General features: G+C 35.3%; 1 protein-coding gene and 1 pseudogene across 1 annotated transcript; both read left to right on the top strand.

Moving 5' to 3' along the window:
• The first annotated feature begins 792 nt into the window (after positions 1-792).
• ACTR6 (actin related protein 6) lies at positions 793-23,497 on the top strand. Its single transcript, XM_090272640.1, has 11 exons — positions 793-906; positions 2,489-2,606; positions 3,105-3,173; positions 4,188-4,311; positions 5,893-6,028; positions 6,119-6,175; positions 10,683-10,781; positions 10,876-10,954; positions 16,164-16,335; positions 17,958-18,096; positions 20,858-23,497. Exons 1-11 carry the CDS (start codon positions 839-841, stop codon positions 20,985-20,987), a joined length of 1,191 nt encoding a protein of 396 aa, XP_090128766.1. The 5' UTR covers positions 793-838; the 3' UTR covers positions 20,988-23,497.
• On the top strand, positions 10,249-10,347 carry LOC150011193 (U6 spliceosomal RNA; annotated as a pseudogene).
• Positions 23,498-26,458: the final 2,961 nt, after the last annotated feature.

The following is a 26,458-nucleotide window of genomic DNA, read 5'->3' as shown; positions in this document are numbered from 1 at the left end:
GTAAAGATTAAATTAGTTAATACATGTAAGGCTCTTAGAGCAGTCTACCCACACACATTAAGTATCGTGTATTAATCATTATTATCTTCATTAACCAAGGTTACACAGCCGTTTTGTGGCAGAGTCCAGATTCCAATCCAAAATTAATTCTCTTAACCGTTATGATAAACAGGAGTCAGCCGAGAACATTACAGGAACATATAGGAGGAGCACTAATTTTAGGAAAGGGAACGTATAAGTATGTCCAATGTCGGGAAGACTTTTTAGGTAAGAAAGGCACAGAACTCTGTCTTTCAGAACAAGTAGACGGGGTGAAGTGTGTGAGCGCGAGTAAAAAAGCAAGGCGGTTTACGGACAGCATATTTGTAACTCAGAGTAGTTGGATCCTACAGTAGGATGGGCAATGACGAGGAATGAGGCTGAAAAGACCTCATATACAATACCATGCTGAGTATGATTTTGCACTTTGCTATACATAATTGTCACAGTCTAAACAATACTATCCGAATACACACACACTCCTGGTTCACTACAGAGGTTAGAAGAAAGTTGCAGTAGCAAGTCAAACTGTGAAATAAAGGACAAATTCGCAATGGGCGAAAAAGCATTTAGCCGCTTTCCACCCATGGATCTTGCCGGGACGCAAATGGATTGGGCGGCAGCACACAGTCCTGACTGATGAGCAGGGCAGCCGGGCCATCTCTGGCTTCCGGCGTCCTCCGTTGCTAAGGGAAACCGGAAGCACGCCCTTAAGCTCCACCCTTACAAACCATTGACTGCCGGAAAAAAAAAAGTGGGAAGGCCGGCAGAAGGAAGAAGGGACATCGTTTTTGCTAAAATGACGACGTTGGTGTTGGATAACGGAGCGTACAACGCCAAAATCGGTTACAGCCATGAAAATGTCTCGTAAGTGTTCGTTCTCTCCGAGGGACAAGGCATACACGCCTAGTCATTTTTATACTGCGCTTTTTTTTTTTTTTTTTGAGACGTCGGTAAAAGGTCAATGCCTCCGTGCAGCCCTAAGCCTGAGAGATGCTCTGGTTGGAGCTAGGAGGCTGGGAAACTTTGAACTGGGATTTTGATGTTAATTCTGGGCTGTGCGCCCCCGGAAGTGGGACATGTGTTTCGTTTTGTAACCGGAAATTGCTGGGTAAAATAGGCTTCTAGAGAAGCGGTTCCTGATTGCGGTGGGGGTGGGAAGGACAGTTCTGTACACAAAGTTAAAGAATCTTCGGGGGTCGTTGGCAACATTTGTGTGTGTTTGCACTTTCCTGGAATAGCTTCAAATCTTCAGACGGCTCCTCGACCTCCGAATTCGAAACCTTGTATCTAAGCCCTTCCAAATGCTCATTGATTGACCTGGTTGATTATATAGTCAAACAAATATTACTCTAGCATTCGTGTATGTTTGCATAAAGAATTACCAGATTTAAAGACGTTTTTCTTCTTTCAGATTCACAAAGGTTTTGTTGTTTTTTTCTTTTCCTTCCTCCTTTCCGTTTTTTTTTTAAACAGAACAGTCGAACTGCTTAGAAATGGAAATTGTTCCAGCCTCTGGAAAACCTTTAGCAATGTGTAGCATTGTTTTTATTTTTTTGACACAGCAATTCTGTTAGTTACCTAATGAATAAATTAGAGATGCTTGCTAAGAGTATAATACAGGATGCTCTTACCTATTTATAGACATTGTGTATGGTAGCAAAAGAAAAGCATGCTAAATAATCGAGAATACCAAATTGATTAAAATTGTAATACAACCGTAAGATTGACTACAATGCAGCTTTTAAAAGTCATATACTTAAACGGAGAGAGAAATGTGCACGTGTGTATGATTGATACGGCTCTATTTTATTTTCCTAAACAGCTTGTAAGTTCAAGGTGGACAGCAATCATATTTTACTTATTTATTTTTAGAGAGAGGGGAAAGAGAGGGAGAGAAACAGATCAGTTGCCTCTCCTAAGGCCCCACCTGGGGACTGCCCCCCCCCACCCTCACTGCCCCCAATCCATCCGCGATTCTTCGGTCGATAGGCTGGCGCTCAATCCATTGAGCCTCACTATCCAGGGCTGCAATCACATTGAAAACTGCTTCCACTTCTTTACCCTATAGCATCTTGCTGATTGAAAATCTTTGACTTCGTGCAAACAATTTTATGGCCAGAATATTGAGGTTGTAAACCTTTTACCAGAATGATTGAAGCCAGAAAGACCCCAAACTTTACTGTAGGTTCCCTGTTCATCTCTGGTAGTAGAACCAATACCCACCTACAAGAATGTCTTGAGAACTATTTGAGAAAGAAAAAGACCCTGGTATACAATCTGGTATATACTAGAATCCTAAAAAGAAGAATTTAAAAAAATTATTTGAAGACAGTGAGAAACTCGGGTTTAGGATATTATTCGGCATCCAGGGTGGTGGTTAAGTAATTGTATTTATAGCAAGTAAGTATTTAGAAAATAATTATGTTATTTGATTCTTTATTTATAGGGTTGTTCCTAACTGTCAGTTCAGGTCAAAAACAGCACGCCTTAAAACGTTTACTGCTAACCAGATAGATGAAATAAAAGACCCTTCTGGGCTCTTTTACATCCTTCCATTCCAGAAGGTAATTCAATTATATGTCATTTCTAGCATTGTAGACCTAAATTTAAATATAATTTTTAAGTTTATATATAAGCTTTTGTATATATGGAAATAATTTTAGGTCTCTGAAAAAAGTCATTTAAATTTTAAATAAGAGCTTAATAAAGCCAAAACTTGAAATTAAATGGTCTTGTAAAGAAAATAAATGACCATGATTGAGTTACTGATTATGGGTATGGGTACTGAATTTTACTAGTTTATGTTAAAGCTAAATGAGATGAACACATTAAAGAAAATAAGTATAGAGAATCATCTCTACATATTGATGTGTCTTTTGAAGCCTTGACATTTTGGTTATTGTTAATTTGCAATTTTTTGATCTTGTAAAAGGAGAAAAACAGCATTAGACTGATGAAGGTAACCATAAAGAGATAGAAATCAGTAATTTAAAAGATATTAATCTGATTTTTAAAAATTGTTAAAATATTTTGATTATTAAATTTATTTTTAAATTTTTTAGGGTTACTTGGTGAATTGGGATGTTCAAAGACAAGTTTGGGATTACCTTTTTGGAAAAGAAATGTATCAGGTAACAAATTGGAGTATGTATTCAAATTTATTTCCATGTCTTAGGCAAATGAAAATTAGAGCTTTTAAGATTTATAAACTTTTAAATATGCTTCATATATATAAGTCACTTAATATACTGTGCCTAGCTTTGATTTTCTAAATATTAAATAAGTGCAAGTGAATAAAATTTCCATATTGAAGTGGTCTTTGAAGTTGGAAAGAAAGAATCTATATGAAACGCAAGATTAAAATTTTACTTCAAATTTCTACTGTTATGACACCAATTCAGTATTTTATTTTTGTTTTTACAATAAAATAATTTTACCTACATATCTACATGTGTGAATATTACAATGTGAGAAATATGTACTTTTTTCTTATTAAAGATTTTATTTATTTTTAGAGAGAGGGGAGGGAAGAAAGGGAGGGAAACATCAATGTGTGGTTGCCTCTCTGGGAACCTGGCCTGCAACCCAGGCATGTGCCCTGAGTGGGAATTGCACCAGTGTCCCTTTAGTTCACACCAGCCAGGGCTATGTGCTTTTAATGACAATAATGTGAATTTTAAGTGTACAGAAAGAATGTTCAAATTTTAATTCTGCTTCAGAATATGTGGGAGAAAATTATGTAAACATTAAATATCCTCAAGCTTGTCACCTTGTAACTTTTAAAGCAGAATAACAACCCCAATGCTTGTAGTTATTACTTGCGCATAATTATCTTTAAACTATTTGATAGTACCTTTTTATTAATGCTACCATTAATACAGTTAAAAATTAAATAGTTAAAGTGCATGAATTCTGTAATCTGACTTCTTGTGTTCAAATCCTAGCTATGTCACTAATTAGGTACATGAACCTTGGTAACTTAGCTCTTGTGTGCCTCAGTTTGTTCACCTATTAAATGGCTATAATAAGACCTGTCTCTGAGGATTATTGTAAGGATAAAGTAAGTTTGTTTATGTATGTAAAACATCTGTTTATAATTATAACCACAAAAGTATAAAACCTTTGGGATTTTTTTTCTCTCGTAGGTTGATTTTTTAGATACTAATATTATTATCACAGAACCATATTTTAACTTCACTTCAATTCAAGAATCGATGAATGAAATTCTATTTGAAGAATACCAGTTTCAAGCAGTATTAAGAGTAAATGGTGAGTTAAAGTTTTGGTTGACATTAGAGATATGAATAGGGTAAAGGAACACATAAAATTCAAGAATATTGGGTGATACTCTTTTAGATTTGAAGGAAATAAGAGATGGAATTTAAAAACTAGATGGATCCCTAGAAATTTTTTAGTCAGACTTTTCTCTTTTAATCTTAAATTTTTTTAAATTTATTGATTTGAAAGAGAAAGAAAGACAGAAAGAAGGCAGTCAGGGATGGGAATGTGAGGTGAAGGGAGGGGAGGGAAGGGAAAGAACATTGATTTGTTTATTTTATTTATGCATTCATTGGTAGAGTCTTGCATGTGCCCTAACCGGGGATTGAACCCGCAACCTTGATGTATCAGGATGATGATTTAACCAACTGAACTACCCAGATTTTATCTTTTTGCTATTTGATATTTCTCTGTAGTGAAGTTACTAACCACATATTTCTAATCTCTGAAATATTATTGTTTCTGTGGTAGTTATCTTTTCTGTTATAGATGTGTTAGCTATTAGTATTGATTAAAATAATGTTAATAGTTCAGGCTGTCAACATGAGGAAAAACAATCTGTAAATATCATTCAGAAGGAAGTTTAGTAAAGGTTAGAATTACATTACGTGGCTGTACAATGAACGTATTCAAATATTTAGCTTTCAGAATTTAAGTCTGTATAAAGCAACAATATACTATAATGATTAAGAGCAGAATCTCTAAAACAGTGTTGTCAGCGAAGGGTGATTTTGCTCCTCAGGGGACTTTTGGCAATGTCTAGAGACATTTTTGGTTGTCACAACTGTGAGAGTGCTACTAGCATCTAGTGGGTAGAGGATGCAGATGCTGCTAAACATTTTTCAATGCCCAGTAAAGCCCCAACAACAAGGAATTATCTGGCCCAAATATCAGTACTTCCAAGGTTGAGAAGCTCTGCCCCAGAGTCACACTACCTACATTTGAATCCTGGCTCTGTTAGTTTCTAACTGTGTGACTTTGGGATGCATTATTTAACTGCTATGAGCTGCAATTTCGGTAAAATGCGATTATTGTGAGATTAGAATAGTGCCCAACATGTAATGTATGCTCAGTAAAATTATCTGCTGCCAATATAATGATTATAAGCTATGAAATGAATATTTACCTTTAAAATTTGATCACATGCCCTGGCTGGTGTGGCTCAGTAGACTGAGCGCTGGCCTGTGAATCAAAGGGTCACCAGTTTGATTCCCAGTCAGGGCACATGCCTGGGTTGCAGGCCAGGTCCCCAGTTGGGGGCACACAGAAGCAACCACAGATTGATGTTTCTGTCCCTCTCTCTCTCTCTCTCTTCCTCTTCCCCTCTCTCTAAAAATAAATAAATAAAATCTTTTTAAAAATTGATCACAAATTTATCTCATATTTACTACAAAAAAAGGAATGTTTTAAAGTTTAAACACCATAAAGACCTTTTGACAGAATTATAATGTTAACATTTTTCTTATAAATAAAAGAAATTGTTTTTCTTTGCTTGCTTTAGTTTCTACCTTTCTTTATTCTTTAAATTAATTATACCTTCATGCTTATTTTTCCTTTTATCTTTTTTACTAGCTGGGGCTCTCAGTGCACATAGGTATTTCCGAGATAATCCTTCCGAATTATGCTGTATCATTGTAGATAGTGGATATTCCTTTACACATATAGTTCCTTATTGCAGAAGTAAAAAGAAAAAAGAAGCAATTATTCGGTGAGTTGCATTTGATTTTTATGTTATTTTTTAGGACAAAACTGAAAAATGTGTGATGAACTGATCCAAATTTGCATTCTTCCCTTTTAGGATAAATGTGGGAGGAAAACTCCTAACGAATCATCTAAAGGAGATCATATCTTACAGGTAATACTGAGCTTTTATTTTTGGGGGAGGATGGGATGCTAGCAATAAACTTTTTCAAGCAATTTAAAATTATTCTTTATACTTAGTTATAACTTCCAGCAGCAATTCTGTATTACTATTGCTTAAAAAGCTATACCACCTATATGAATACTAATGATGTTTAAATTAAAAAGCTTTCTAGCGTATAAAATGGTAGAGTCCACGAAAAAAGCATTTCCAGATTCTACAGAATTTAATATATTAATGGTATTTAAAAATTGTAAATGTTGTACGTGTACATTGTAAAACAAATTTAAAATGTATATAAGGAAATAAAGGTCTAAAAGGAAAATAAACCTCTGCCCCTCCTTTCCATCTCTCATGCCAATATACTACTTGAACCTGAAACAGATATGACGAAGTTATTTTCTTTAATGTATCAACCCATAAGAAGGCTACCCAGGTATAAAACGGTTAGATAATCCTCAGAAAACAAATGATCAGTGACACAGATAGACGATCATTAGAGTTACATACAAAGGATATATGTGGATAATTTTCAGACATAAAAAATGTTAAACACCTATAGAAATTGAAGTGTATTTATACTTATTTTTTAATTTCTATAAGCCTTAATAATACATTGATATTTCTGTTTCTGGATTAAATAATATTTGTTGAACTTCTCCATCCCTTCAAGGAATTCCTTTGTGCTATCCCTTTATATTTGCTTTCTTACCCTATGCATGTCCCCTGGCAATCATTAGTCTGCTTTCCATTTCTACAGGTTTATTATTCTAAGAATGTTACAGAAACAGAATCATATAGTATGTAACCTTTAGCATAATGCTATAGCATTTATTTTTAATTACTGAGATTTGTAACATTTATTTACCACTTTTTAATAAGACTTTTTTCTTGTTTATAGATTAATTCTAAAAATGGAACACTCATGAATAGCATTTACAATACTATGTTATTAATTGCAGAACCAAATAGAATTAAGTTTATTTTTTAAAAATTTGGATGTTTAGTTCCCCTACCTCAGTCAGATTAAAAGCAGCAAATTGAAAACGCAGAAAAGGTTAAGACAGATAAAGATGTTAACCAAAGCCCAGGCAATATGAATCCAGAGCCTGTTCGCTTAATCATTCCTCCACAATGAATGTAAAATATATAAATATATATATATATTTATATATTTTAAAAAGCAAGGCTATTCAAATTAATCTTGTAGAGCATAAGTTGGCAAGAATGTCCAGAAATATGTATGGAAAAGAATAATAGTGAAAGGAGACTTTCTCTAGTAGATAATCATTTTTAACTTATAAATAATTAGAATGATTAACTGATAAATGGAACTGAATAGTAATCTTTTTTTTAAATGCTCACCTGAACATATGTTTTATTAATTTCTAGAGAGAGAGGAAGTGGCAGTAGTGGGTGTAGGGGGGGAGAGAGAGAGAGAAAGAAAGAAAGGAACATCGATATGAGAGAGAAACATCAATCGGTTGCCTCTCCGACGCTCCCCAACCAGGACCAAACCAGCAACCTAGGTATGTGCCCTGACTGGAAATCAAACCCACAATCTTTTGGTGTATGGGATGACACTCCAACCGAATCACCCAGCCAGGGCAATGGTGAATCTTCAATCACACATTGTATGTTTTTTAAAAAGCAATATATACTAAGGAAAACATCAGAAACCAATAAGGAAGGGATTAATTATTCTAGAGAATACAGGGAAAGTTGGCTCTTTGGAGAAAAATTGAAATTTTATCCGCCTCATACACTAAAGTTCAAGTGGATTTAAAACTTAAGTTTAGAAACAAAACCACAAGTAATTATTTAACTACGTTGCTAAACATAAAAGCATTAGAAGAAATAATAAAGGGTATGTTTTTCCTACATATAAGTTTTTTAAATATAAACTTTTATTGAAGTAAAATATACGTAAAGAAAAATTTACAAACGTTGAGTGTATAACTCAATGCATTTTCAAAAAGTGAGTATACCCAAGTAACCAGAACATAGTTCAAATATAATATTAAAAGCACTCTACCTGTTTTGTTCCCTTGTAATCTGGGAAACCACTGACCTTAAGCAAGAGATTTTGCCAACTTTTCTCTTTAATTACATAAAAAATTTAAACTCTTGTAAACAAAACTAAGGTAAACATAAACCTGAAACAAATATAATAAGGTTATTTTCTTTAATGTATCAACCCATAAGAAAGCTACTCAGGTATAAAATGGTTAGATAATTCTCAGAAAACAAATGGTCGGTGACACAGATAGATGATCATTAGAGTTACATACAAAGGATATATGTGGATAATTCTCAGACATAAAAAAATGTTAAACCTATAGAAATTACAGATTCAATTCAAATACTAATCAAGCATTTGTTTAGGAGCTTAGGATGCATGAGTTAACAAAACAGACAAGAATTCCTCTTCCTCTTGGCACTTCTTAGTAGAGAAAATGCAAATAAAATGCCATTTTTACAATTCACTTTAATGGAATATTTTCAAAGATGGTGTAGCCTTGGTCAGGTAGAGTTGTTGATATGCTTGGGTTGAGGGTTCAATTCCCGTTCAGGGCACATACCTAGGTGCGGGTTTGATCCCTTGTCCAGGCATGTCTGGGGGGCAACCAATCAATTTTTTTTTTTCTCACATTCATGTTTCTCTCTTTCCCTTACTCTCTCCTTAAAAGCAATGAAAAAATGTCATCAACCATTAAATACATAAATAAGTGGAACAACAGATCACTCTCTCCCTCTCTCTCTCTCTCTCTCTCTCTCTTTTTCTCTCCTTCTCTACCCCCCCTCCCTCTCCCTCTCCCTCTCTAAAAGTTAATTTAAAAAAACAAAAGCCCTGGGCAGTGTGGTTCAGTGGATTGAGTGTTCTCCCACAAAGCCAAAGGTCAACAGTTTGATTCCCTGTCAGGGCACATGCCTGGGTCACGGGCCTTGTTACCAGTTGGAGTGGGTGTGAGAGGCAACTGATTGATGTTTCTCTCACACGTAGCTTTTTCTCTACCTCTTTCCCTACCTTCTCCTCTCTAAAATAAGTAAATAAAATAAAAATTTTAAAAATAAATTATTTTTAAAAAAGGAAAAAAATGATGGTATAGATTTGTAATATGGCACTCTTTATTTGCTGCTGATCACAGCACAGCTTGAAATAACTTGTGGTAAACAATTTGGCAGTATACCAAGAGACTAAGAGTATTTCATATTCTGTGTCCTAGAGTATGAATAAGTAATGAAATAATAGGAGATATAGATAAAAATATCTATATTTCATTGATTCTGAGTTATACTTTTTTTATATTTTAACCTTTGAAATTGGGTTTAATATTCCAATCATTGGTATCTTAGAATTTTTATAGTTTAATTAGCATTTTTTAATTCTCATTGGTACAGTTGTATATCTTGGAGAAGGTGGAACACAGTGTATATGATGATGTTTATTACAACAAAAGCAAAAAGGTAGAAGCAGTAATAATGTTTTTATTTATTGAGTATAGAACTGTGCTAAACACTTTACATGTATGATTAGAATGATATGCTTAATATAGATGTGTTAAGTTGGTGATCTATCTTTTTAGAGTTGAAGAGATAGAGTTCCAAACAGGTAAAGTAACCTGACTACTAATTTGGGATTAAAACTAAGTCTCTGGTTCCAAAGTCCATGTTTATAAACATACAACATCTTTCCTCCCTGATCTAAACTTCCAACATAGGAACATTGATAAATGCATTTTAATAGATACCTCTGATTGAATGTTTTAGGGCAGTAAAAAAATCATTTTTAAAGAATATGTAATAAAATATATATAATAGTATGAGAAAATGTTTATGAGATAATGTTTAGTCTCAAACATAAAATATAAGCATGTATATAATCTATGTGCAGAGGAAAATATTCAAAGGATATATCCTTCCATTTTTGTTTGTTTTTAAAAAATCTTTATACATTAAGCCTGTGTTTTCTGAGATTCACTCATCAAATATTCATTAAGCATCTGCTATGTGCCAGGTACTGTGTGCTGACTAACAGTACTTCTATCATCAGAAAAGTAAGTGCGGTGCTCATTTTGGCAATTTTAGTAATTGGAATGATACAGAGATTAGCATGGCCCCTGCGCAAGAATGACATGCAAATATGTGAAGCGTAAAAAGAAAGCAAAAAAGAAAAAAAGTGCAAAAAGTTAAGGCAAGATTCTGTTTAGAATGGTTGGAGGAAAAAGTTTGCTCTTTCATTGGGTAAACCTTACCGCTTAATCCTTGTTTTCAATTTCCTTCTGTAAACAGAACTTAATTTGCCTCCGAGGTATAATGTGGAGATTAAATAAGACAATGGAAATAAGTATTCCATAAAGTTACAGATATTTTACACATTTGAAAATTTACTATTTTAAAAAATTAGTTACCTGAAAATTTAATTCCAGAAAATATGTTTTTAATGATCATTATAAGTTATATTTAAATTCAAAATTTTACAATTTTTATTTCTTTTTAGGCAGTTACATGTTATGGATGAAACACATGTGATTAATCAAGTCAAAGAAGATGTATGCTATGTGTCTCAGGATTTTTATAGAGATATGGATATTGCCAAGTATGTACAATGATGACCTAGGAATTGGGAGGTTGATTCTTGCAAATGTTACCCATAGTTAAAATGTCTCATAAGTGTATATTTTGTTTTCCAGGTTGAAAGGAGAAGAAAATACAGTAATGATAGACTATGTTTTGCCTGACTTTAGCACCATTAAAAAGGGCTTTTGTAAGGTAATTTGAAAAATCCTTGATTAGATTTCTTCTAGTGACCATCTCAATCAGATTTGAAAAGCGTCCTGCTGGGGTTGGCAGAGTCTTAACAGAATTGTTGACGACTGCCTTCCTGGTGGCCATTTCTTCAGGCGCAAGTGCATAAATGATTAATAAATATCTCACTAAAATTATTTAGGAAAAGAACTGTCAGCCGAATGACAGCATATGGACAAATCTGGAGATAAACAGTATCATTACCTGTATCATGATGGTTAACCCTTTTCTGTTTACTTAAGAATTAGTTTAAATCCAGTTAGAAGTTAGTTATTTGCCTATTGTGAATATCACTGATACAGCTCATCCAGGGCTGAATTTTACTCGTGTTTGGTCTGCTATGATCAGATTTTAGCTGAAAAGGGCAAAATCCATTGTACTTTCAAAGTGTTGAGAAGCAGGTTATCTTGGATGTGAAAATAAAGTAATTTTTCCTTATTTTTGATCAGCTCAGGTAAACTATCAGTTCTGTGTTTGGGTAAATGTGAAGATAGTCCTTCTAGTGACTGGTTTGATAAAGACTGTTAGGAAGTTAAAAACCTTGGGTAAAAATGTAAGCATATTGCACAAGAAGGCATTATATGGTAATATTCGTTGCTCTATACTTAAAAGAGTGAAAATTTTGGAAGAGCCTAAATATCCAAATGGGTACTGGAAGTACCAGGGGAACACCTTATAAAGTATATGATTGTCTAACCACTATCCTGCACACCTGAAACTAATACAGAATAATAATGAATGTAAACTGTAATTGAAAAAAATTTTTAAATTTTAAAGATTAAAAAAATTATAATATTTCCCAAAGTACAAAACAGTTAACATTAAAAAATATCCACTAATGGCAGAATAAATAAATTTTGGTATATTCATATTATAAAATAAGCAGTACTGAAAATGAGATAGAGCTACAAGAAATAGAACTACAAGATCATCATGGATAATTCTCAGAAACATGTCTAAAAGTAAGTTTTAGAAGGATATATACAGTTTCAGGGTATGCAAAATAGTAATTTGTTATTAGGACTATATAAATATGAAGTAAAAGTATAAAACTATATGAATTATAACATTAAATTAAAAAGGGGAGTGTTAATTTATCTGTAAAATTGCATTAAATTGGTTGATAGATACATGGGTTTTATATAATTATTTATACTCCTTTGCATGCCTGAAATGTAAAAACAATTTTTTTTGACCAGATTATTGAGGTAAAATACAAATCAGAATTGAGAGAAGGCTACCCAGTGCCTTATAAATTTGAAATCATCCTATAATGTCCTTAGAAGCAGATCCTTGTGGAAGGACTTAGGGTGACTATCAGAAGTGAGAACTGGGACAGATTATGTGATCAGGTTGCCTGGAGGACATGAACTAGGAAGAGAAACTAGAAGCCCAAGTCCAACTTGGCTTATGGAAGGTGTGTGTTTTATCTTCATAGACTGCTCCAAACATGAAGCTATCAGTCTGCTTTCTCATTAGGCACATTTGATCATCCTTATGTATTACAGCTGATTAAAACATTCCAGTGATATAAAACACATTAGGGACAATATTCATATTCTCAATTTCTGTCCCTAGAAATGCTTAGTGCCTGAGTTTGAAAACTTACTTAATCTTAAAAAAAGAAAAAGTCTCTTCCAGATGATTGGACTGCCAACTGGTTTTGGAAATCTTTCTCTTTTTTTAAAAATGTAGTTATCCCCTGCCCTGCAGATGACAACCTGCCAGTTTATTGGCCCTTATCTCTGCTAAACAATGCCAATATCCTCCTGACAAATCATAAGCCTTGTTTTTTTAAACCTGCACCTTACATAGTGAGCCAGTAGAAGTATAGTTATTACAGTTGACCGTTGTCTTACTCATTATCTTTGGGGAAAAAAGGCAAAAGCCACATCACATTATTTGCAGCTCTTTTATTGACCTTTGCCCTCCAGATCAGAATCTTATTATCTAGGAATACTCCTAAAATGTAGTATTCTGAATTTAATATTCGATTAACTTATTTTCATTGTTTCCTGATAATGTAACATTTTGGGTGAGAGCTGATAAATATTTATGAAATTAGAAAAACAATACTACATACAGAGAAAAATTTGAGATTCTTTACACTTAGGGTATTTGTTAAAATCTGGACCTTGATAGTTTAAGAATATTTTTAAATACCTGAGGAAGGGCTACAAACCTGATTTTCTAGTAATGATGATAATAGCAATAACAGTAACAATAATAAGGCCTATAATATCATTACTGATTACAACTGATAGAAATTCCAGCTTTATCTTTTATCGGAAAGAGGATACCTACTAAAGTGTGATACACTTGACTGACCTAAATTGAGGAAATACCCTTCATAATTAAGATTACCACCTTCTGCAGAGCCATTGTAATTTCTTTTTTTTTAATTGTTTTATTACAGTTGTCTCAGTTTTTCCCCCATTGATCTACACTGCCCCACCTTTCCACAGTCAATCCCTACCCTTTTGTCCCTGTCCATGGGTCATTTATACTAGTTTCTTGACTAGACCCTCCCTCCCCCCCCCCCACCTCCCGCCCCATTCTTCTCTTCCTCCTTCCCCTCTGGAGAGCCATTGTAATTTAAACTGATCATTTCTTTCATGGTACCGGAATAAAGTTTATGAGGGCTTATGCAGGAACCATGGCCTACATTGACTAAAATAGCAACTCCCAGCAGTTCTTATAAATACCTCTTTTTGTCTGTGTCTACACTTAAAATCTTTTTTGGAATTGTACTCATAAAACCAGAAACTATTTGTAGATCCAGATTACATATTAACAGTTAATGGCTTCAGGGCTCTTTCCCCTCGTTAGATATTTGATGCAGGGTAAGTCACATGATTCTCTTCTGTAAAATCAAGGCCATAGGCTAGATGACCTCTAATGTTTTGTCAGCTGAAATTCTCCAAGTCTGCATCTCTCTCAGGTTATTTTGAGTGTTGACAAAATTAGTTATGTCTTTTGAACTCAAGCCAATATCACTTTTAAATGAATTTGTAAATATATAGTAACTTTTGCTTTTTTTTATTATTTTTAAAACTTAATCTTTGTAGTATTTTTTTACATTACCTTTTAATCCTCTTATACTCCGTTTCCCCCCGCAATCACCACACTGTCGTCCACGTCCATGAGCCCTTTTTCCTTTTTGCTCAGTCCCTCCACCCCCTAACCCCTGCCCCCTTAGCTGTCATCCTGCTCTCCATCTATGAGTTGTCCCTGTTTTCATTTTTAGTTCAGTTTGTTAATTAGATTCCACATATGAGTGAAATCATATGGTATTTGTCTTTCTCTGACTGGCTTATTTCACTTAGCATAATGTTCTCTGGATCCATCCATACTGTTGCAAAGGGTAAAATTTCCCTATTTATGGCTGAGTAGTATTCCAGTGAATAAATGTCCCATAATTATTTTACCCAGTCATCTACTGATGGACACTTGGGCTGCTTCCATATCTTGGCTATTGTAAATAGTGCTGCACTGAACATAGGAGTGCTTATGTTCTTTTGAATCAGTGTTTTGGGTTCCTTTGGATATATTCCCATAAGTGGGATCACTGGATCAAAAGTCTGATCCATTTTAATTTTTTGAGGTATCTCCATACTGCTTTCCACAGTGGATGCACCAATCTGCCTCTCCACCAACAGTGCACGAGGGCTTCCCTTTCTCCACCTCTTCACCAACACCTGTTTGTTGATTTATTGATGTTAGCCATTCTGACAGGTGTGAGGTGGTATCTCATTGTGGTTTTAATTTGCATTTCTCTGATGATTAGTGAGTATTTTTCATTCTACCTGAGAAAGAATACTTTATCTGTGAAGAAATAATATTCTTCTCTTTGCTAGTGTGACACTAGTTTAATTGGGTTAAAAGTGTTTTGTAGTTTTCCTTGTTCTTCCTCTAGTATTGTGAATATTGTTTAATTTTTAGGATTAAAAATGGAATTTCATTTGGAATTTCCAAATGATAAGAAAAGCTTTGTTGGCTTACATGCAATTGTTCATGAATTTATGGAATACTTATTGTGTATTAGTACTATGCTGTGCTATGTAATGGATACGTGATAGTGTACAATATAGTCTATGAAGGATAATACATAGAGTGATAGTAGAGAAAAATGGAAGGACCTTTTATTTGAGAGTCAGAAAAAGCCTCTCTGAGGAAGCTGAAATCTGAACCGAGAGGAGATGACTGATTATATTTTAAAATCCATAGTATTTTTTAAATTTTATTTTTAATTACAGTTTACATTCAATATTATTTTGTATTAGTTTCAGGTGTGCAATATAGCAGTTAGTATAATATTCTTTACATATACAATACTCTGTACTAATAAATTATTCACATTTCTTTTAATATATTTTAAATATTTTTTCATACCTATATAAAGGATTAGGATATACTCTGTTATGGGAGGGAAATTACATATATTAGTCAAATGAAGTGAATGTCTATAACTGAATCTAGAAGAGCTGATGAATCTTAGTAAAATTGAGAGGGAATATTATTATTAAAATTTATTTGTATCCTCACCCAAAGAAATTTTTTTCATTGCTTTTAGAAAGAGATGAAGAGGGAAAGAGAGAAAGAGATATAAATTGGTTGCTTTCTTGTATATATCCTGACCAGGGATTGAACCTGCAACCTGAGTACGTCCCCTGACAGGAATCTAACCCCGGACCTTTTGGTCTACGGGACAGTCCTCCAACCACCTGAGCCACACCAGCCAGTTTGACAGGGAATATTATTTTAATAATGTAGAATGTTGTTAAATATTTCTAGCCCCTTTAGGAACACAGCTCATAGGTAGATGGGTTAGCAGAATAACAAGAATTTCAGTGATAATGCCATATATTTGCTTAAATCATTTGGAAACAGATTTTTAAATAGAGATGGGATAAATGATACATTTTACAGGGTTTTGCACATGGGAAAGGGAGATCCTGATAGAATGGAACCACAGTATTCAATAAGCATCTAACATAGGGGCATGAAAGTAAATAGTGGAAGAAACATAAGACAGTGTTTTTTATTCTTTTTTAACTTTTGAGAATCCTGAAACTTCCAAAAACATGTTAATATATTAGTATTACATATTACTAAATGTTACTAGTCATGTGAGCCAGATAATGTAGCTTAAATGTTTTATCTTCTCTTTAAGCCAAGGGAAGAGATGGTGTTAAGTGGAAAATACAAATCTGGGGAACAAATTCTTCGTCTGACCAATGAAAGATTTGCTGTTCCAGAAATACTTTTTAATCCTTCTGATATAGGCATTCAAGAAATGGGAATTCCAGAAGCTATTGTCTATTCAATTCAGAACTTACCTGAAGGTACATAGTTAAAATACTGAGTAGTAATGATATTTTTAAAAAGTCGTAAGCTCTATGAACCCTAGAAAAGTCATCTGTTTCTTCTAAACAGTTTCAGCAAATGGCAAGTCTGTTTCATTTGTAGAGATTTCCAGATCCAGTAATGTACTTGAGTAATTCTTTATTGGTCCTAGGTTATAAATCTGATAATAGGAGAAGTCATTAGGGTCCACTTAAACTTGAAGAAATTCATCTCTCCATGAGTATTAAATTGTCGTACGTATCTATTTTACAAAAAGTTTTAATATAACTTAACAATTTAATGGTTTTCAGCTGTTGGTGGGACTGCTTTATTCTTTGTTATATTTGGATTGATATACAGGAAGTTAATTTTAATGAGATTGAAGTATGGTGCTTCATAGTGATGTCTAGGTTTTCCTGAAGTATGATTTAACTAATGTGTTGGAACATTAGAGTACTTTTATATCTTGGAAATGTCTTCCTAGTTCATAAGGAACACTAGGCATTGGAGAAAATGTAGCACATGCAATACCCTTTCCTCCCATTATATATATAAAAAAAGAACAATGAAAAAGAAAGTCACATAACTGCCAACACCTGAATATAATTATTTCACAACTATATTCATATTAATATTTCATATTAATTTCACATATTATATAAAGCTATAGTCATGCATTTATACTATACTCCTTTAATGTCATGCCAGGAGATTCAATGTCAATATATGGGAACTCATTCCTTGTTTTGTGAGGTGGGATGGCCAGTACTTATTATTGTAATCCTGATAAATTTCCCAGGGGTGCTTAGTAGGCCTTTAATATTGGTTAGCCTTATGGCAGTTAAAGTTTGCCCTCATGTAACTTAAATAAGTGTAAGACCTAAGATCCTTTCTTTAAATATTATTATAGATTGTGCATATTTTTCACTATCAAATGTTAAGTATCGCACAGCTCTTACATAAATGTCTGTCTCATTGAGATAACATGCAAATTTGGATTCTCACATTAAAATGTCATGAAGGAACTCCTTTTGTCCTTATTCTATCTCACAATCTCCTATACAAAAACCCCTCCCATTTTGGGTAAGAATAATTATAATTATCAAATGCCTGCTACTAAAATGTTACTGATTAGTGTCTCTGGTTCGATTCCCAGTCAGGCAGGGCACATGCCTGGGTTGCAGGCCAGGTCCACACATTGATGTTTCTCTCCTTCTCTCCCTCTCTTTCTCCCTCCCTCCCCCTCTCTCTAAAAATAAATAAATAAAATCTTTAAAAAATAAAATAAAATATCAAAATAAATAAATAAAAACTAAATAAAATGTTACTGATTTATGTATAGTGCACCTGTGTAATATAGTAAGTAGCCTGTGGTTCAGCCCTTCACCTTAGCCTTTCTTTTAATAACTGTGATATCATATTTCTATTTAATGTGTTTCTTCTTCATTATGAAATCTTAGAAATTATAATTTACGTGGTACTTTAAAAATTATATGGTTTCCCAATAGTAACTATAATCCTTAGTTCCTTTAACCTAAGCCCTCATCCTTATCATTGCAGAAAGATAAGTAAACAGATTTTCTAATACTTTTTCCCTTTCTTTCTTCTTTTTCTTTTAAAGAAATGCAGCCGCATTTTTTTAAGAACATTGTTTTGACAGGAGGAAATTCCCTTTTCCCAGGATTTAGGGATCGGGTTTACTCAGAAGTTCGATGTCTCACGCCAACAGATTATGATGTTTCTGTTGTGCTGCCTGAAAAGTAAGTGCTGGCTTACATGTCACGGAAACAAAACACGGAAGTCATTCTGTAGGTAAAGTGGTCTCTCAATAGGGAGATGAGTGTAAAACCTGGTTCTACCACGTTGGTTGGCTTATTTCACCTTTGGGATCCTCATTTATAGAAATTTAATAATTGACCCAATAATCGCCCTGGCTGATGTGGCTCAGTGGATTGAGTGCCGGCCTGAGAACCAAAAGGTCGTCAGTTCCATTCCTGCTCAGGGCATGTGCCTGGGTTGCGGGCCAGGTCCCCAGCTGGGGACTTGCAAGTTTCTCCCTCCCTCCCCCTCTCTCTAAAAGTAAATTAAAAAAAAAGAAAAGAAAAAGCTAAGTTATATCAGTTCATAAGTTGTTTGGGGATATTTTAAGATAATTTATCTTTTGCATTTAACTAGTTTTTCTTAAATTCAAGACTGCTTTATACGGGCTAGTAGCACAGCTGGGTGCACAGGAGCAAAGCCGGTCGCCCTGAGCCTGGCCATGCTCTTGATCAGACTGAACTCGATATCAGGGTGTCATCTCTGCAGCCTCCGCCTCAGGAGGGCTCCAGGCACCGCAGGGGAGGCTGAGTGTGGCAACCCAATAAACTCTATTTTGACCAAAACAAAACCAAAAAACTTTTATATCCCCCTATCCTGTTCTATGAGAAAAAGCAGATATCATTTCCACTTTGGTGGTTAAAAAAGAAAAAGGTAAAATTTTAGAGCTGTAAGAAAGGCTTACACATCATCCTGTTCAGTGTTCTTACTCTGTAAATAAACAAGAGCTCATGAGATGGCAAAGGCTTTACACACAGTTAATATCAGTGACCAGACCAAAACCCAGTTCTCTTTTTCTTGAGGCAGGAGCTCTAAATAACCACTTGCTCCGAAGTCTTAAGTGGCAGAGGTGCAAACCAGACCCCACAATCCTGATTTAATTTTAGAGTTTTGTTTTAAAGCTAAAGTAAACATTTTCAAAATCTATAGCAGTTAACAGAAGGCCCTTATCTGATCACTTAATTTTATAGCTATCAGATAAAAGAATAAACAACCATTAGATATTGAAGTGGTTTTTAATAGCATTAATGTTCATATACTCTATGTAGAGTATGAAGCATATTGAACTTTTATCCTGCATTTTAAATGTAAGTTGTGCACACATTACAGGCCAAGGGATGCACAGAAATAATTTTATTCTTTATTCATCAAATCTTTATTGCACATCTACTGCATACATATATATATGTATGTGTGTGTGTGTGTATACACACACACATATATATATATATAGAGAGAGAGAGAGAGAGAGAGTCCATCCAGAAAAAGTCCAGCCATTGTTAATATAACGAGAATGGTTTGCACAATATTAATGTATCCTGGCAGCCAAGGAGAGTGGACTGGAATGTGCATGCATGAACAATGATGACCTCACTGTCCTAGTCAGTGGGGGCAGTAGATGCAATTGAGTGAGCATGTGTACTGGGTAGCTGTCACATTCAAAATGACTGAGCAAGCAGAACAATGAACCTGTATCAGGTTTTGCTATAAGCTTGAACACTCCTCCACAGAAACTATTGGGATGAGTCAGAAGGCCGCAGCTATGGGCAACTGGTGATTGGCAGCTTCATCACGATAACGTGCCTGCTCATGCATCACGTCTCCTGCAGAGTTTTCTGGTGAAATATCAAATCACCCTGGTGACTCAGCTTACCTACAGCCCAAATTTATTGCCCTGCAACTTCTGGCTTTTCCCAAAATTAAAATCACCTTTGAAAGGAAAGAGATTTCAGATTGTCGATGACATTCAGGAAAATACATTAGGGCAGCTGATGGTGACTGGGAGAACCATGTGAGGTCTGAAGGTGCCTACTTTGAAGGGGACTGAGGCGTCACTGTCCTGTGTACAGTGTTTCTTGTATCTTCCATAAATGTCTCTATTTTTTATATTACATTATGGACAGACCTCATACACATACACACACAACACATATACATGTATGTGTGGTATATATGTGTCTGTGTGTTTACCAACATTAGGAAATGCAATAAGTACAATAAGAAAAACATTTAAATTTTTCTTTCTCGTTTTTTAGATTTGAAACGAATTGGGGATAGAGGAACAATAGAAATAGAATTGAGTCATAACACAAAGTACAACCTTGCTTGTAAATAAAGCCAATTAAATGTTTAACATGCTCTAGGTTTACTGATTGTCTGTCCATATGTTACCATGTAACTGTTTATCATGCCCTGTGTTTTTTAAATGTGTCATTTACTAGAGACAACAATGTATGGCAGCAAAAGCACAGACTGTGTGAAAACAGTTCAGGTTAAAACAGTTCAGGTTAATCTCTCTGAACCTCACTTTTTTAATCTGTAAAACAGGATTGATAATAGCTGTTTCATGGGTTGCTGTGTGAATTGATGAGATATGACCTGTCTTTGCCACATACAGAAAAGTTAGACTCAGTTATGACAGTGTTTTTTGTTACATGTATTTTTTATCTTTTGCTTATATTCTTGTTTTTTATTACAATTCAGGGCACAGGGGGAAAAACATCAAAAGATCACTTACTTGTAGTGTTGACCAAGGTTCTTTTCTTTCTGCAATCGCTTTAGTCCTATGAAGTTTATGCTTATTTGACACTTCAAATGATTTTCTGTTGGGTAGAGATTGCTACATTTTACTTACTAATGAATGTTTTTTGAGTCTAGTTCTATAAGACTACCTGGATTCACTTACTTTACCTTTATTTTTAGCCCTATTACCTATTCTTGGGAAGGTGGCAAACTGATATCCGAGAACGACGATTTTGAAGACATGGTGGTAACGAGAGAGGATTATGAAGAAAATGGACATGGCATCTGTGAAGAGAAATTTGATATTTAAGGAACATTTGTGAATGAAGGTTTTGACTGGTTGCAACAAAGGTTTAATTTAAATGTTCTTTTTAAAGGAGATTAAGGGCCTGTGTCCCCTTTTATCTTTAGATAAAGATTTGAACTTATGTAAATACTTCGATCCATGGCTAATTTTCAAAGGTTTTTAAGGTAGGTTAGTAAGTGACCTGTAAACTCAGCCCATATTTTCATTTAGGAGCTAGACCGCTGTAACAATGCTTATGTTGTTTCTGAGAGTAGGTTATTTTACATTAGAAGATGGAAGAATGAATGCATTTTAAGTTTAATTCTTCATAGCTGAAAGCAGAAACTTCAATGTCTCACTGGCCCATTTTCCTTTGAAGGTAGTTTTGTGTGACTATGACTCTGAATTGGTCAAAGTGTTCTCAGTCTGATATGATTTCTCTCTTTTAGAACCAAGGATTTTACTTTAAAGTTGTCATTTTTATTTGTATATACTACAGTTGGAAAGACCAATCGTATGTGAATTTAATGTTTATTTTTACTTAGAGTAAGCTTGAAGGGGTGGAGACGAAAGCCAGTTTATTGAAGTGTTTTTGGTCACTACTGTGTTGTCAGAAATGTATTATTTTACTCATAAAAATACTGCACCATTTTGGGGGATGAAAATAAATTAGGAGTTCACTTGGGGTTGTTCAAAAACTTTATACAAATGTTAGTGTTTAGTTTTAAAGATTTATATAATCTACATAAGCATATTACTGTAACGTGTTAAAGGCTATAGCTTTCCAAATTAAGGAAATGGCTTACAGTGACATTAATGAATTGGCTTCTCCAGGTAGGTGTCTTTGATTGCAAACAGCAAAAACTCATTAGAGCTATCCTAAGCAAAACAACGTTTATCAGCAGGACAGAGAACAGCTCATAAAAAAGTTGGACCACCCTGACTGGTGTGGCTCAGTGGATTGGGCATCGTCCTGCAAACCAAAAGGTTGCTGGTTCAGTTCCTGGTCAGGGCACATGCCTGGGTTGCGGGACAGGTCCCCAGTTCAGAGTGTGCAAGAGGCAACTGATTGACGTTCCTGTCTCATATGAAAGTTTCTCTCTCTCTCTTCCCTCCTCTCTAAAAATAAATAAATAAAATCTTAAAAAGAAAAAGAAAAAAGCAAAAGCTAGACCAACAGCCTGAAGAATAAAAACCAGATAAACTTAGGCATCTAAGTTATAAAAACTAGGGGACAATCCTTATAGAGCCCTGCCATCAAAATATCTCAGCTTCTGTGAGCTGCAGACCTGTGAATAAACAACCACCTCAGTTACTGCTCAAAGAAAAAAAAATCTCAGCTTCTGTATTTTCTATGTTTGGCCTTGTGCTCAATAATCAAATTCCTACCAAATTTCCCAAGTTAGGATCATGTGTCTACCCTACGGCTTAAGGGACTTTGACAGTCTTATTAAGATAACCTAGAGTGAAAGAAGAGTATTTCCCAGAGGAAAATAATGTGAAGAGGCAGAGGCTGGGCAGCATGAAAGAGCTGTGTGCTACAATTATATGTTGGATTATACTGGGTTAGGGCCAGGTCACTCCTTCCTAGACCTTGGTTGGTTATCATTACAGAGTTGCAAATGGAATGTGTTTGTCAGATACCAGTTAATAACATATAATTTGTGGACCATGTAGCAAAAAGGGGCTGGGGCAGAAAAGAGGTTTTGCAGCCATACATTGTAAGAGTGCTACAAGTTCAAGGTGATATGGTTGGTGGTGAAAAGAGAAGCCCCCATTTACAGGGCTTTCCTTGACTTGTTAGAATCTTATCTGGGACAGGAAGAATGCTATCATTACCAACCAGGTGTTTTTCCTGCAAGGAAATGGGGCATTCCTCAAAGCTACATTCCCAAACATGCCCTCGCCTGAAGTCTTCTGTTATGTTCTGCTGAGAATGATACATATGTGTTTACAGCCTTACTACATGCAGTACACTGTAATTTCTGTATACAGTATAGGTCTCATAGTATTCATTTTTGAGATCATAAAAATTAATTTAAAAAAAAACCACCTCACCCAAGGATATTTCCATTGATTTTAGAGAAAGAGGAAGGGAAAGGGAGAGAGAAAGAAACATTGATATGAGAAAGAAGTATCGACGTATCAATTGGTTGCATACCACATGTGCCCTGACCAGGCATCAGACCCGCAATCTAGGTATGTGTCCTGACTGGGAATCAAACCTTCAACCTTTTGGTGTACAGAATGATGCTCTAACCAACTGAGCCACCCAGCCAGGGCAAAATTCATTTCTTAGATTAACAGTAAACCCTAATTAGTATTTATTTCTAGCATCAAAGTTCCGATGCATTTCAATACCTACCTAATTTTGAAACTTTATTACTAGAGATACTGTTTTAATACTACAGTAAGCTGACTTCAAAGAGAAATTTAACATTAGCTCTCATAATAACATTGTCTGAGGTGATGTATTAAAGATCTCTGTTATCATGGAAATATATTGATGATCTTAGTTTGAGATTTACTAGAAATAGAGACTTTGCCACATTAGAGTTTATAACTTTTATTGTAATTTGCATGCACAGGAATAGCATGTCCCAGTGTTGACTATGTATTATATACACCTTAAGACAGTAGAAGATTAGGATTTACAGCAATTAGTAATCAAGATGGAACTATGCTCTCAAACACTTTCCTGTCTTGGTTTTGAAAATTTTATTTCAGGGGTGATTGACTTGACATAGTAAACTGTAAACTGATCATGTTCCTCTACCTCTCTGCCTGTCTCAAACCCCTTTAAACATTTCCAGTGGAGAACGGAGGTAAATGAGAGCAGGGAGGAATGAACACTTAAGTGCTACTGGAACCAGAAAAGTCAATGTTTGTGTTGCCTGTCATTACCAGGACCAATAAGTAGAGACAAGGACTGAATATTTATGAGCGCTTTATTCAGATGTCTGGCAATCTGAGAAGATGGCTGGTTATGTACCCTTAAAGACCATCTTAACATCTCATTTCAAGCTGATCTTTTTATAAGGAGAAGAAAGGGTAGGGAAGGGGTTTGGAAAAAATGGTTAATTGGATAAGAGTTGCAATCTGGCAGCCATTTTCCTAGTACTTCTTTATCTGTTGATCAACAATTCTTTGTCTGTGTCACAGAGTTTCCTCCCTGGAACCCAATGGCTCACATACCACCTCCATACCCGCAGGGCACAAAGGTTGAATTGGAGTCATGCGTTCCAGTTTCTGGAAGAACAGCTTTTCACATGCATTAATCACTAAGGCTGAAATCTTTAACTCTTGAGCTCCACTATCATTACTTGTGATATATCTCAAGCTGGGTAGTAGACACATAGGTGTTTATTGTATTAGAATCTATATTGTGTGCATGAAGCAATTTGTATTATATTTTATTAGAAGAGTAAATCCTTAAGTGACTGTAGGAAACAAAAAGTGCCGTTTATGAACAATTGTGGAGAAATTTCTAAATTGAATTAAATTGTTAGAGAAACAAAGACAAGAAAATCTTTGTCCCAGATGAGGACAGGAGAAAACTACTAAAGATGTAAGGACAATTCCAGAGATATTTTAATTTAGGACAAATACAGAGAGTAGAAGATCATGGGGGAGCCACATAAAAAAGAACTGGGAACAGCTGAGCCCTACTCCCTTTTTTGGAGTTGAGGCTCAGTGGTAAAAGTAGAAGTATAAAATTTGGAGAGAGAAACAAAACAGAACCTAAAAAACAAGGTCATAGCCTAAGAGCCTCAGAATTTAAAAATATAAGGGAACAGGTGATTTTGGCACTGACCTTCGGCTAAAAACAAGAGCTCAGACCTCATTAGAAAGAATTCTGACTGGGCAGGACTCTAGAAAACTTAGCACACGTTCTTCCAGTTGAGGAGAGGCACCCTAATTAGAACTTAGATTCACCAACAGGGAAACAGAAATCATAAATGAAAAAAAAAAAAAAAAAAAAAAAACAGACACCCAAGCATTAAACATTTGAGGGGCGCTTAATACCACCAGAGAGGCATCAAAGTAAGCAAAAGAAACTTTATAAGTAATATTCTTTAAGAGACTGGTGAAGGAATTGGATCTGTCACAAGAACAGGTTGCTGTTATAACAGTGGGGAATTGTAACCCACCCCACCATTCTCTTGACATTGTTTCTGTAAATGCTCACTAATAAGTAGCCTGTAGATAAACACAGTGTTTGTATAAGGATCCTAAAGATACAGACTCTGACCTTCAGGCATCCCCGCTCCAGGCTATTTGCTGACCTTCAGCCGTGGAGCCAGGATGACGCTCACTGGACCATCACTTGCCTTATCGGAATGGACTGTACTCATCTGCATGTAGAGAACTTTTCAACCTCCTCCCTTGACCTCTTTGTTCTGTTCCTCTCTCCCTCATAAAAACTTATATCCACACTGAGATATGAAGATGGGTATTGAGACATGAGCCCCCACGTGTTTCAGATGTCTGGCATCTTAATAAACCACTGTCCTTTACATTAGCCCCTGTCTCTCAAGTTTGGCATTCATAGCAACAGGCAGCTTACACTCTAACAAAGACAGATCCTAGAAACTGAAGCTAGAGATTACTCATGCTTCATTGATGGATTGAATAGCAGAATGGACACTACTAAAGACTGAAAAACAGAAAGAAGCTGAGGGAATTTTCCCAGAATGTAGCACAACTGAGCAAGGACTAGCATGGCTGGGGGCAAAGGCTAATTAATACCCACAGTATTGGCTATGCTCTCCACCCAGAGCCTTCTTTATAGAAGAGGACTTCGATGAGCTTTCACACAGAACACAAATATCCTTGCACTTGGGGCCTGTTCTGCGATGTCCAGTCACATACTTCTTTCTTAAAGCTTCTAGTTCCCAGATTTCTTGTCTTTAGTTTTCAAGTCTGATCCTTCAGTTAACCCATTAGCCATCATTTCCAGCCACATCTGTATGCAGATTGAACAACCAGAAATGCTGCTCTCAGTTTTGCTCCATGGTGCACAGCAGCATGCCGCAGTCAAGCGGAAGTGGTATGCACAAGTTTGGCTGCAGGTTGGACAAGCCAGTTGTGTGAGCTTGCACTGACAGTATTTACTCATACTGCACTGTTTATCTTTCCCTCAGTTCACATCTGTGACCTCATGGAGGTTCCCTAACACCAAGGAGAAAGAATTCAAACCTGGGTCCTAGGTGGTTCTGCAGAGTGCTGGCGTGGATCAAATGTTGAATGATGCACCTGTGAGTGAATCAGTTAAGCAACAAAGAGTTGCTTAAGAGTGTCACTGATGACGGAATTGTCAAGTGACACAGTTGGAGCTGCAACACCAGCTTTCTGGTTCTTATGTTCAAAACTCTTTCTAGCACACAAAGAATTGTATAGTAAAATCACGTCCAATGCCACTTGTAGAGTGTACAGGGAAGAAAGATTTCCAGAAAAAAAGGGTCTCAAGAATGGCTTTCAGTCATGAACATTAT

Source organism: Furipterus horrens, unplaced genomic scaffold (assembly GCF_987537825.1).
Source record: "Furipterus horrens unplaced genomic scaffold, mFurHor1.1.pri manual_scaffold_4, whole genome shotgun sequence".
NCBI classification, from domain to species: domain Eukaryota; kingdom Metazoa; phylum Chordata; class Mammalia; order Chiroptera; family Furipteridae; genus Furipterus; species Furipterus horrens.
The sequence above is the reverse complement of the archived record's forward strand: the minus strand, read 5'-3'. Positions and strand labels throughout refer to the sequence as shown.